This window comes from Azolla caroliniana, unplaced genomic scaffold (genome assembly GCF_043228905.1).
Source record: "Azolla caroliniana isolate FFs.n. ecotype wild unplaced genomic scaffold, voAzoCaro1.0.p SCAF_1, whole genome shotgun sequence".
Taxonomy (NCBI): domain Eukaryota; kingdom Viridiplantae; phylum Streptophyta; class Polypodiopsida; order Salviniales; family Salviniaceae; genus Azolla; species Azolla caroliniana.
In genome coordinates, this window is record NW_028230436.1 from 33,594,543 (window position 1) to 33,607,265 (window position 12,723).

The following is a 12,723-nucleotide window of genomic DNA, read 5'->3' on the forward strand; positions in this document are numbered from 1 at the left end:
AGCTCTGCTCAGCTTTCTTCCTTTGGTTCACACCCAAGAATAAATTAAATGTTGACTCCCACCAAGGATATAAGGGACATTTTGGGGATGTTTGGTTTCTTGTGGGCAAGGAGGTTGTTACTTCATTGCAGTGGGTCGTTCTAAGCTATAAATCTAATAAATTTAATAATTTGATCAATAAAGGTACGGCAGTTGCCTCTCTCCGTATGACAGGTTTTTTGTTGATTCAGTGGGTCGAAACCAAGCATTTACCGTCGAGCAATCCATATGAATTATCCATGTTTCTATTGTGGAGTTTTGGTTGAAACAAAGGAAAAAATGGGAAAACTATCGTTCCAAAACTATTAGCTTGATAGAAAGAACATAATTATGATAGGTCAAGTTCTAGGCAAACCATATAGTGAGATTGTATTTCCAATTCTTGCGCCGGACCTTGCTAACAATAAGGATGCTTGTAGTAGTCGTATAGTCAGTAACTCTCTGAGTGTAAAGATTGAAAGAGTGTTCGTTCAAATAGCTCCCGTCAAGTCTTTGTACCTATCTCGCTTCGACGTCCAAAAGTCATTTAGCTGAAGTTAGATTTGGCTCAAGATTACCTGCAAAAAAATCTTGGGTTCCCCTGAATCTGGGAGCTGTCACTCGATCTAATTGAGTTCATAGCGTCTACCATTCCGCCATGTCCCCTACTCTTGGGCCCCAAAAAACTGAAACACAAAATTGGAGTACTCTAAGATAGAGCCTTTAGTCCCAAATAAGCATAATACTATTATTCTAGTCTCCTATGCATGGTATATTTTTAACAACGTAGTACTATTAGTATAGGTTATTATGTATATATGTTTCATGAGAAGTTAGTATTATTAGTATAGTATCTCGTGTGTGTTAGTACTATTGGTCTATCCTCCTATAGCGATTCAATACTATTTGCCTAATCCTTTTTATAACAATTTAGTATTGCTAGCATAGCCTCTTCGGTGCAATGTTTTTTATAACAACTTATAAGTACCATTAATTCTACGGATGCCAATAATTGGAGCCCAACCCTTGGTTGTCATTGACACGACATTGGTTGATAAGTTTTTCATAGGCAGCAATCTGTCATATATCTATGTCCGATCGAAACGGTCTTTCGAGTTTCAATCGATCTCGATAGCTTAGATCCCATAAGACATGTAAATTGTTGGTTGTTCCATTGTCGTAAGAGCGGTTCATTAATGTTCGTTGAGGGCTTGATCAAACAATCCTAAACTGACAACCCCCCCTCTATAGTAAGCCATGTTTTATTAACACTTGTGTGTGCGGGTGTTCAAATCTCACTCACGATATAGGTATATAGGTACCACCTAATTTAGCGGCATCAGAATGTAGATGTATCATGTGCTTGAGGCAAAACATTCACCTTTTAACTCACCTTCTTATCCATGTTTGCAAGCCAAAAAGTGTGAAGGGGGGGGGGGGGTGACTACAGATCATAGTATGTAATATACTCGAATGCATTGTCAAACATTCTTTTTCCATACGAATGAAAACGAATGAAATGTTAGCAAAACATTCTTATGTTTGTTTTTTTGTTTTTACACTTTTTTACCTTACCTTTCTTACCTTAAAAATAGTTTTACCTTATAATAAATAATGGAATACAGTACATATTTACCATACGTCGGAGGTGTTTTTACATACGCGAATGATGGAAACATTCTCGAATGCGAAGGCACATATGGTTCAAACTTTATACTATGCTACAGATCATTAAGCTAGCGGTAATCATCCCTAACACAGAAAGAAAGAAAGAAAGAAAGAAAGAAAGAAAGAAAGAAGAGAGAAAAGACGGGGAGACAGAGACAGAGACAGAGACAGAGACAGAGGGGGAGAAGCCAACGATGCCCGCGCCATCGACGTTTTCTTCCCTCGCTGCCAGGCTCTTCAGTTCCGCCATACGGAAACAGCAGCAGCAGCAGCAGCTACTGTGTCATCCTCCTTCATACTCTGACACTCTTCTTGTAAGATGTTGCTTCTCCTCCAAGGCCAAAGACAAGGCGAAGGGCAAATCTGGTAGTACAGAGAAGGAGGCGCCTCCTCCTGCCGCAGAGAAGAAGTCTTCAAGCAAGAAACCACACTGGAGCCAGCAAGTCTTCTACAAGGTCTCTGCTCGTCTTGTTCCGATCTTGGATTGTAAAGAAGCCACTCGTCCTGAAGCTATCGAGCGCATGTGGGATTATATCAAGACTAACAACCTTCAGGCACGCCTACTTTTCTTGCTCCTATTCGTCCCTATCATTAATTAAGTAGAAGGGCACATTGTCATTGTTGTGTTGTGTGCACTCTCCTTCAATATGCTAATGGTGGATCTGTGGGAAATTTTCCTTATTAATAGCCATCGTTCATTTTTCATGAAAAAGAGGAATATGAAATTATGGAATAGACCACAATTTTATAGGAAACTCACTAAGATTGGTTATTTATCTTGAATTGTATTTGATCATGGCTGAATGAATCATTCACAGTGCCATCTAATGCGTTTGATTGTGGTTGAAATTGATTCTTCATTCACAGTGCCATCACTGGAACATATTAGCATACTTTAAGATCTGGTGAAAAAGGAATGCTCTTTTTGATTCCTCCTTTCTAACATGGGAAATACATATACTTCCTTAGACTATGGACTAAACTTGCACTATCCTAATGCATTTTTACAATGATAATGATGAGATTGTCTGCTTTATTCATCGGTTGATCAAGAATCAAGATAGGCTTGTGAATACCTGGGGAAAGTTCTTTGGTTCAAACAGTTTGACACTACTATGTATGTGAAATTTTTGTTCTGATAACATTTTTACTGCATTTCAGAAGGATAATGATGAGATTGTCTGCGACGAGGCTCTGAAAAAAGCTTTTGGGCAAGCCAAGGTGCAGCGAAGTGAGATTCTCAAATTTTTGGATGTTAATCTCACAAGACTTAAACCTGGTTGTCATGCATGATTTTGTATTACCAATCTTTTTGGTCAATTCGACTGGTATTGACTTCGGATGTTACCAATTTTAAGGCAATTCTATTTGATGCAGTATCATTACATATACAACAAGGAATGATGAAGTGGTCATTTGGCTTGCTTTAATAATTTTCCTATTTAGAGTTTCATAGAGGAATTTGACCCTATATTTTAATACAATAAAGGGTATTATTTGTTATATTGTGACTGTCACCCTCACATTCAACAAAATCAAAATGTGAGGGTATTATTAATGTTGTTCACCATCCCATCATTATATCACAATCAATACCCACATTTCACAAAACTCCCCCCTTTCCCTCTTTATGATCATAATGGATGTATGCTGTATGCTGTTCACCTAGCCTAGAGGCAGGCTGTCAATCTTGGTGGTGCAGCAATTTGATAGTGCTCTCATTAGCTGATGAGCACTCTTTTGATGGTGTACACGATTCCATGTTCTCTTGTAATTTCCCATAGAATGGTTGAGAGCATTTGGCGGTGTATCTGAGTTTACAATCTTTTGGGATTTTCATTGAAGAGCCCTTGTGTTCAGATCATTAATATCATCTCGAGAATGTTTCACTAATTGGTCACTTCCCACCCAGTTGTAGAATTGGCTAGTATCATGTTCTTATAGCAAACATTTTGCCGTTCTAGTAGTCAGACATGAGCAGAATTAAGATTTGACTTGTGATATATATTGATTGTGCATGCTCAGTTGCACAAATAAGAACAGCCAACAATTAACTGTAGCTTGCCATTTGAATTTTGGGGTGCTGTTAAGGGGCGTGAAATTTTGACCTTATGATGGCATGACAAAGATTAATGCTAATGAGTTTTTATTAAAATTTCATTGCAGCATCTTTGTTATGATGCGACTAATAACATTATATTTTATTAAGTATCTCTCTCTCTCCCCCCGTCCACAATGTGCTCTTTTCTCTTTTCTCTCTTCTTTCTTTCTTTCTTTTTCTGTTAGGGATTCCTGCTAGCTTAATGATCTGTAGTCACTCCCTCCATTCACAGTTTTGTCTTGCAAACATGAATAACAAGGTGAGTTAAAAGGTGAATGTTGCCTCAAGCACATCTACATTCTGGTGCGGTAAATTAGGTGGTTCCTATATAGTGTGTGAGATTTGAACACCCGAGCACACAAGTGTTAATAAAACTTGGTTTACTGCAGGGGGTCAGTTTAGGATTGTTTGATCAAGCCCTCAACGAACATTAATGAACCACTCTTACAACAATGGAACAACCAACAATTACATGTCTTATGGGATCTAAGCTATCGAGATCAATTGAAGCTTGAAAGACCATTTCGATAGGACATAGATATATGACAGCTTGCTGCCTATGAAAAACTTATCAACCAATGTCGTGTCAATGACAACCAAGGGTTGGGCTCCAATTACTGGCATCCGTAGAAGACTAGACTAATGGTACTTATAAGTTATAAAAAACATTGCACTGAAGAGACTACACAAACAATACTAAATTGTTATAAAAAGGATTAGGCAAATAATATTGAATTGTTATAGGAGAATAGACTAATAGTACTAATGCACACAAGATACTACACTAACTAATAATACATACTACTCATCAAACATATTATACATAATTGCAACTTGTTGATGCCATATGTGTTGTGCGATTGGGCATTGGAAACCTTGTTTCTTTATTGCCATTCTAATCGAATTTCCTCCAAACCAAAGTGCAAATGCAAAAGTTTTTTGGTCTAATATCACTTAAACTATCATGTGTGAACCATAGTATGCACAAGGAATCAACAACATATAGAAACAATAGAGAATACCAATTGAATTAATATCAATGTGCCAAAGGGAGATTATAACATAGGTATGACACAACAAGAGTTCAACATTTTTTTTTAGCAATACTTATATTACTATTGGGAAACCTCAACATTTGCCCCTATTTGAGCACATATAGACATGGCTTTGTTGCTTGAAGTGAATAAGTTTAGCACTTCCAATGTATTTGTTCTTTCTTTCTTTTTTCTTCTCCTGTTCTCACACAAGACACAAGTGCACCGAGTTTGCTATGTTGTATACTCCTTTGGGAGAAGAACTTTTCACTTACTCCAAAGCAATGTAAAGATATGCTATTCCCATCGATGGAAAAATGGTACATAGTATTCTTATTGGTGAGGTTGCATGAGTGTGCAAAGAATTGGGTTGGTCCTATCCTCCCATTAAAGCTCCATTTAGGATATGGAAGTCATGGATCCTATGAATAGGTACATAGAAAACATAGCAATATTGTTGTTCCATGGTAAGATGCCATACACATATCTACTGTTAGCTCAAGTGCACTACTTGAAAAAATGCGTGGTAGAAGGTGTGCATGGCATAAGGAGGGAGGCCTACGTAAGGCACACTTTGATTGATACAGATTGCCAAAGCGAAATGCTACTTCATTCAATCTCCATTAAACGTACGGGAAGCAGATGGGGGGGGGGCATGCCATGCTCCAAAGTCAGGCAGTTGATCGACTAGATAAATAAATACAGATGTGTGATGTGGGTGGGAGAATTTGAAAGTAGTGCTACTCCCTCATTCTCCGTCACACATGTGGAGGCATGCCATGGTATATATGGTTGTTTGGTCAGTGCGATAGAGTAAGTACCCTTGAAATGCCGGCCTTTTTGCGGCGAAATACCCTAATGGATTATAGACATAGATGATCACAAGACAGAGAAGCCTTTCTTCTTTGTTTTATATGAATAATGACACAGTGTGGTGGTGGTGTGTGTGTGGGGGGGGAATGCAAATCTTGGCCATGTTTGAAAATTGAAGCAAAAATCTCACATGATTTCCCCTCAAAACAGAGGAACCCAACACACACAAACACACAGAGGGAGAGGGAGCATAAAAAACAGAGATGACAGAGAACCCATCATGTCAGCGTCAGAGCTGGAAACAGAGCTCCAATTTCGCTCCTGAAGAATAATCATTAAGGTATTTGTTTCCTGCATCAAACCTATAAGCTCGGCAGAAGACAAAAAAGAGAAGCAAAACCAGTTGCTTTTTGTTCGCCTCTCTGATTAGTATGGCTACTCCTCCTGCTTCTTCATATCGTCTTCAACTCAGAGCTTCGGTTAAACATCTTCGAGAACGTGGTCTTTATGCTGCTGCAAAATGGTAAGTTTCTCTTTTTCTGTCTCTCCCTCCCTCAATTTCTCTATATAACGAGCATATTTGATCTATATGCTTAGATACCTATATGTATATACATACATACGTTTTTTTCACTTCTTTTAAGAAATGATTTTTTCTTTCTGTTGAAATTAGAAGGAAATTAGCCAAATAGAACAGGGGCATTAGGAAAAGGGGATTGTAGAGATATGTGTATTCCTGTTTATGTGCATATATATATACATACATGCATATGTTTCTTCTATTTTAAAATTGTTTCCTCCCTCAGTCATTAAAATGTCCGTCAAATTTTCAAACTTCCAGTTGGAAATGTTTTGTAAATGGGACAAAATCCAACAGAAATAAGCAATTTTTGTACTAAATTCTTACACATGTTATGGTATTTTATGTAAATTTCTTCCCCCGAATTTCTCTAAAATGCTGGTTGAATATTTAAACTTTCCATTTGGAATATTATTTAAATGGAGATACCCGAAATATATACAATTTCTATTAAGTTTTGAATGTTGCTTTTATTCACTAAAATGCATATCACAATTTCAAACTCTGGTTGGAAACATTTTTTAACTAATGAAAAATTCAACAAAAATATGTATTTTTTTACTGATCGTTGTACTTGTTCTGTAGTATTTTCTCTTGCTGTGTCAGGAGAAGGGTTCCCTCATTCACTAAACTGACAATTGACTTTTTAAACTTTCTGGCTGGAAATATATTCTTTATTGGAACAAAATCAAACACAAATATACACATTCTATACCAAACCCTACAATGTGGAGACTTGGCTGATTAGTAAGGCTAGGTTCATGGGATGGGACTGAAGATAGAATGTGTCAGTGACCAACTCTCATATGGTGGTATTTTCAAACATTCTATCTTGAAATATCTATAATGGAAAAAAATGTGACAGGAATATACGTACAAACACAGACTAACCCAAAGAAGGAGATTAGGTACTCATGTCTCACTTGAGCTTCATTTACATGTGTAAACTAGTAGGAAATGATAATGAAATGTTCAAATAGCAGGAATTTACTAGAAAATTTATGTATATATATGTGTTTTTACACACACAATTGTGTATTGTGTTAGCAAAAAAGAGATTGAATGAATTGATGGGGAGCCTTATGAAAACCGAGTTGATGTAAGGCCCTGCATTAGAAGTGGCAAGTGAATCGACACCATTAACTGAAGCTATCTGGTAGTTTGTGCATGAAAAATATTGTTGGAAGGCATTTGAAATAAATATTTTAGGATGGAATATGTGGTTGCAACCCATTGTTTTTGTTGCATTCGTTGTTGCATGTCTGGCAGAAACTGAAAGACTGGTATTTCATCTACCAAAGGTTGAGAAGGAACTTGTAGCAGGTTATCAAACCAAATATTTTGGGAATAAAATCTGGTGTATTTTATGCTGGTTCCTACCCACATTTATTGGTTCATCAGCTGTAACAGACCTTTGTCTAGGTGGATGGCTCTTATGATGAATTCCTTAAACGAAAATAAAAGGATATCTATGTATATAACACTATATCTTCCTTTCACCTCTCCTTCTAGTATTTACTGAAATGGAAACAAAAGAGAAAGAATTGACCTCATTTTTGCCCGTGGATTCAGCAACAAACGAGAACTATCCATTTCAGACCAATATGCTGGAGGTAGTAATGGTTAAAATTTAGAGGGATGAGCTTTCTTTTGAGATTCTGTCCACTAAAAATCGATGAATTATAAAATGACTTAGATAAAACAATTTGTGATGTATCAAAAACAGTACATTTCATTGAGAATGTTGATTAATTTCAAAACCCATTTTGATCTCCAGTAGCTACAACAGTTTTTGCTATTGATACTTTAATCGCTATTTGGTTAGCAATAGGAGCGATTCTATTGTCACAGATCTTCAACTTTTGGACCATTTCAACATTAGACCCAGACAAACTCATTGCATTGCGCACATAAGTTCTAGGGAGATTTTTGGTGGTTCTCCATGATGTGTGCAACCTGTCCTAACTCTATTAAATTGTGGTTTAAGAGATTCTGACTCTACCCAAACTGACAAATCTGGAAAGTTCTTTTGCATTTTAAAGGAGATCTTATATGTATCAGCGGCGTTGACAAACGAAGGCTGTATGTCTTTGGATGTATCCCTGGATGGATTCACAAGGAATATTCATTATTAATACAATAGATAGAGCTCTAGTTAATCAAATATTGAGGAGTCCTCATATCTTCCTTAATCGTGAGTTAGATCAGAGAGGAATCTCAGCATGTACTGGCACAGTAATTTCAGATTGGGGATTCAAATAAAAAATTGATAAAAAATAGAATCTGGGTTTGCACCAGCCAGAAACCCAAGATATCAGTCTGATAATAGTAATGATTATGGTATCAATAAAAAAAAAACATTTTAGAAAATGTTTGCTGCCCAAAAATATTCCAATCGTCTCTAAGTAGTTATTAAGCCCTATTATTGAGTTTGGGAATGGAAAAAAATTAGAAAAAACAAACAGGATGTAGATTTCATCATGAACCAAGCAAGGTAGAAACAGAGCTGGTATTTGCCAAATAGTTGGTTTCAAGGTTTGTGGACACATGCAACTATATTCTATGATCAAGTATTTTGAAACATTCATCATAACTTACGTATTTTCTAAGAATTAATTGGTATGTTCTATAGAAATAAGCTAAATGATAGCACGAAGTCTGTGAAATTCTCGAGTGGAAAGACCAATACACTCTAGGTTTCTGAAGAGAAAACCAAGGACTAATCTTGTCTGAGATAGAGGCTGAAGCTTTTGGTAAAATACCAACCAACGACAAATGCATCAACTATTAACTGCTAATTATACTATCGAGAAGCTTTAAGAGAAACAAATTGGAATCACGTTTGGAATCCTCTCAGATTGATACGGAAGGAAGTTTTTAGTGCTAGCATTTTATCAATCTCTAATACCTTGTTCATGTGCAAATGCAAACATGAATGCTATTTTTTATACTGCCAATCTCTGTTTTTTTACTGTTGTCCAAAATCTTTTCTTTATACTTTTGATGGTTAAATTTATGAAGCAGGATTACATTTTTTTCATGAGTTCTGGTTTGCTGTTTTCATGGGCAAAAATTTGATCTGATTGGTTGTCCAGGGCTGCAGAACAGCTAGTTGGACTGCCAGATGATGCAAACTTGCCTGGATCATCAGTTTTATTCTCATCACAAAAGTTGACCACCAAAACTATATCTAGAAAGAGAGAAACTATCGACGTAATTGGATCTGGAAATTTGTCTATAGAAAATGAAGAAGAGGAAGAGGATGATGTTTACCTCTTGGCCAAGTCCTATTTTGACATGAAGGAATATAGGAGAGCTGCACATGTCCTGAATGGCGTTCTTGGCAAAAAAGCTCTATTTCTACGTTGCTATGCAACCTATTTGGTGAGTGTCTTTAACAACAATCTCTTTTTCACTTGTCACAAGGGCTTGCTTTATAAACAATCATCTCTCTCTCTCTCTCTCTCTCTGACAGTTAATACACATATATGAGAGAGTAGAATAGGATAGATATTTTACTGTCCATCCAAGAGATTTCAATTCCAAAAATTTGGGAGGAGCACATGGTAATCATTAGTGATAGAGAGACAGTGTAATAGAATAAATATTTTATCTTTTATCCAAGAGTATCCAATTCCAAAAAATTCGGGTAAGGGCATTTGCAATAGGAGTAGATAGTATTCTTTTGTGTGTGTGTGAGAGAGAGAGAGATAGAGAGAGATTGCCTCTGATAAATAGGCAGGTGAGAAGAGAAAAGAAGAAGAGATAATTGAGTCAGCAGGCCCTCTTGGAAGAAGTGATGCAATGAACCCAGAATTACCAGCATTGGAGCTAGAGCTAAGCAGGCTATACGCAAAAAGGGTACTTGATCCTTTTGGAATCTACTTATACGGCGTGATCCTACATGATCTTGACAGGAAAGCTGAATCACGGGCAGCTCTTTGCATGTCTGTAAATGAATATCCATGGAATTGGAGTGCTTGGCTAGAGCTCCAATCATTGTGTACAGATCATGACAATTTGGCAACATTAGATCTACATGATCATTGGATGCGTGATTTTTTCGTTGCTAGCTTATACCTGGACATGCAAAGAAATACAGAAGGACTAGCTTGTTATCGGTCTCTTCATTCAGTTTTCCAGAACAGTGATTATATCTTATGTCAAACTGCAACAGCCCATTACAATTTACGCGAGTTTGATGAGGCAGAGAGCTTGTTTGAAGAGCTTCTCCGAACTGACCCTTATAGAATAGAAGGCATGGATACCTACTCCAACATCTTATATGTGAAAGAGTGCTTTGCAGCTTTAAGCCACTTAGCTCACAAGGCTGTATTGACTGATAAGTATCGGCCAGAGGCATGTTGTATCATTGGAAATTACTACAGCCTTAAAGCTCAACATGAGAAGGCTGTTCTTTACTTCAAGAGAGCACTCAAGCTAAATAGAAAGTATTTGTCGGCATGGACACTTATGGGGCATGAATATGTAGAGATGAAGAATACTCCTGCTGCTATTGATGCTTATCGTAGAGCTGTGGATATTAATCCGAGGGACTATCGGGCATGGTATGGACTTGGCCAGACTTACGAGATTCTTGCAATGCCCTACTATGCTTTATACTACTATCGTAGAGCCACTCAATTAAGACCTAATGATGCTCGGATGTGGTGTGCTATGGGGCAATGTTATGAAAATGAACAGTTGCAAATGCATGCTTCAGCAATCCGATGTTACCGAAGAGCGGTTAGTAACAATGATCGAGAAGGTATCGCATTACACAAACTTGCGAAACTACATAATCAGCTTGGACAAGCTGATCAAGCTGCTCATTACTACAAGAAGAACTTGGAAAGGATGGAGAGTGACCAGACTGAAGGAGCTGATATAGTAGAGGCTCTTGTGTTTCTTGCACACTATTGTAGAAGTCAAAACATACTTGCTGAGGCAGAGAAGTATTGCACAAGGCTGCTTGATTATGGAGGACCGGTAATGTTATTTTTTCATTGTCACCTATTATTATGTTTTTCTTTGATGCTGAACACCAATTTTCTTTTATGAGGGATTGTAGTTGGTGTAAAATCTAATAAAAAATGCATGTCTCTTAAAGTAAAATGTTTTTTGTGGTTTAATCAATCAATCAAGGTATTAATAGGTCATATCCATGGGAGAGAAGAACCATATTCTAGGTGAATAGAACAAGGAGTACCTATGAAGATTATTATATCTTCGAAAAGAGTTTATCTGGCATAGATTGATTTATTATTTGTAGGATCAACATTATAATATTTGGTTGGGAAGGAAATATTGTAGCAGAATTAGTACTTTGTCTTATAAAACTCCTTTAAATTTATGGCAAAATTCCCATGTGCGAAAATGAACTGAACCAATCAGTAAAAAGAACTTCTGATCATTTGGCATATTCTTATGAAAGTTCTGTTTAGCTTCTGTGACTTGATCTAAACATCATTATCTCTCTAGACTAAACGCCTACGACTTCATAAAAGTATATCTTAGCATGCGTAACACGATTGAAGGCATTATATTGTGTCTTCAGTATACAATAATGTTCATTTAAAAAGGTAATATTAAGATGTAAACTCTCTAGAGTAATGATGATTAATAAGTATTTTTCTAGTTTGTCTGATGATGTCTACCCTGTCTTTGTTTGTTTATGTGTGCATTGACATTTCAGACTAAAGAAGAGGCGAAGGCTTTGCTTCGTGACATACGAAGTGTACAACAACATTCCTCGTTACAATCATCGATGGATTTTGAGCACTTCACACCATAAACAAATAAGATAAACAAAACAGTTTCTTTTTCATCTTCATCTTTTGAGATTCTTGTGGGCTAACTTAACTCTATTGTAACAGATATGTATGTTTGAAAGCTCAATTCATCAATAGAGCTCATGTTGTATAATGTTCTTTGATTATTATGAGAAGTTGACGTGTTCCAATTCCTTTTTCTTTAACACATGGGTCCAATCCTCCATTTTTCTGAAGAAACTTTACCAGCTTTGTATATCTGGTAGATTATGCTGAAATTAACTTTCAAACAACATGACAGTTTGTAAAAAGCTATTTATGATACCAACTCTGGATGATTATTTTGTTGCATTTTGAATTGTATGCTATGTACTTCACATTTGATTAAGGTCATCTTCCTATTCCTACATTCTATTAGAGGATTAGGATTGATAGTTTCCATTAACTCCTTACTGTGTCTCAATATTTTACCATCCAATCCACACATAATCCCAGGTATGTAATGCTTAGATCCAAAGTATTTAATGCGCGCATAAAATAAAATAAAATAGAGATGTCTTTTATTATGTGATCAATCTAGTGATGGCCTAGACATAAATGTTTATAGAGGGTCAACAAAGACTAGGTTTACTTATAAAATCCAATGTTATTTTTATATTCCATTGTGTTGTCAATTTAGTGATGATCTAGGTGTAAATGTTTATAAGAGGTCAACAAGAAAACTAGGTTTTACTTCAT

The 12,723-nt window shown here is 36.5% G+C and overlaps 2 protein-coding genes across 3 annotated transcripts; both read left to right on the plus strand.

Moving 5' to 3' along the window:
• The first annotated feature begins 1,811 nt into the window (after nucleotides 1–1,811).
• Nucleotides 1,812–3,244, plus strand: LOC147869947 (uncharacterized). The gene is made up of 2 exons (XM_087335192.1): nucleotides 1,812–2,240; nucleotides 2,848–3,244. Exons 1-2 carry the CDS (start codon nucleotides 1,881–1,883, stop codon nucleotides 2,977–2,979), a joined length of 492 nt encoding a protein of 163 aa, XP_087191318.1. The 5' UTR covers nucleotides 1,812–1,880; the 3' UTR covers nucleotides 2,980–3,244.
• A 2,531-nt stretch (nucleotides 3,245–5,775) lies between these two features.
• APC8 (anaphase-promoting complex subunit 8) lies at nucleotides 5,776–12,179 on the plus strand. 2 transcript variants are annotated; one of them, XM_087335209.1, is made up of 4 exons: nucleotides 5,776–6,157; nucleotides 9,318–9,598; nucleotides 9,953–11,203; nucleotides 11,910–12,179. In XM_087335209.1, the coding sequence occupies exons 1-4, from the start codon at nucleotides 6,142–6,144 to the stop codon at nucleotides 12,006–12,008; spliced, it is 1,647 nt and encodes a 548-aa protein (XP_087191335.1). In that variant the 5' UTR covers nucleotides 5,776–6,141; the 3' UTR covers nucleotides 12,009–12,179. The 2 variants fall into 2 exon arrangements, with proteins under 2 accessions (XP_087191335.1, XP_087191330.1); XM_087335204.1 differs by having other exon boundaries at nucleotides 5,777–6,157; nucleotides 9,310–9,598.
• Nucleotides 12,180–12,723: the final 544 nt, after the last annotated feature.

Bases quoted from the DNA above. Each gene is read 5' to 3' on its own strand.
- APC8 (XM_087335204.1), top strand. From the start codon at position 6,066: ATGGCTACTCCTCCTGCTTCTTCATATCGTCTTCAACTCAGAGCTTCG. The intron at 9,599-9,952 runs GTGAGTGTCTTT...TCTGATAAATAG, and splicing joins GTTGCTATGCAACCTATTTG to GCAGGTGAGAAGAGAAAAGA. The intron at 11,204-11,909 runs GTAATGTTATTT...TTGACATTTCAG, and splicing joins TGCTTGATTATGGAGGACCG to ACTAAAGAAGAGGCGAAGGC.
- LOC147869947 (XM_087335192.1), top strand. From the start codon at position 1,881: ATGCCCGCGCCATCGACGTTTTCTTCCCTCGCTGCCAGGCTCTTCAGT. The intron at 2,241-2,847 runs GCACGCCTACTT...ACTGCATTTCAG, and splicing joins TCAAGACTAACAACCTTCAG to AAGGATAATGATGAGATTGT.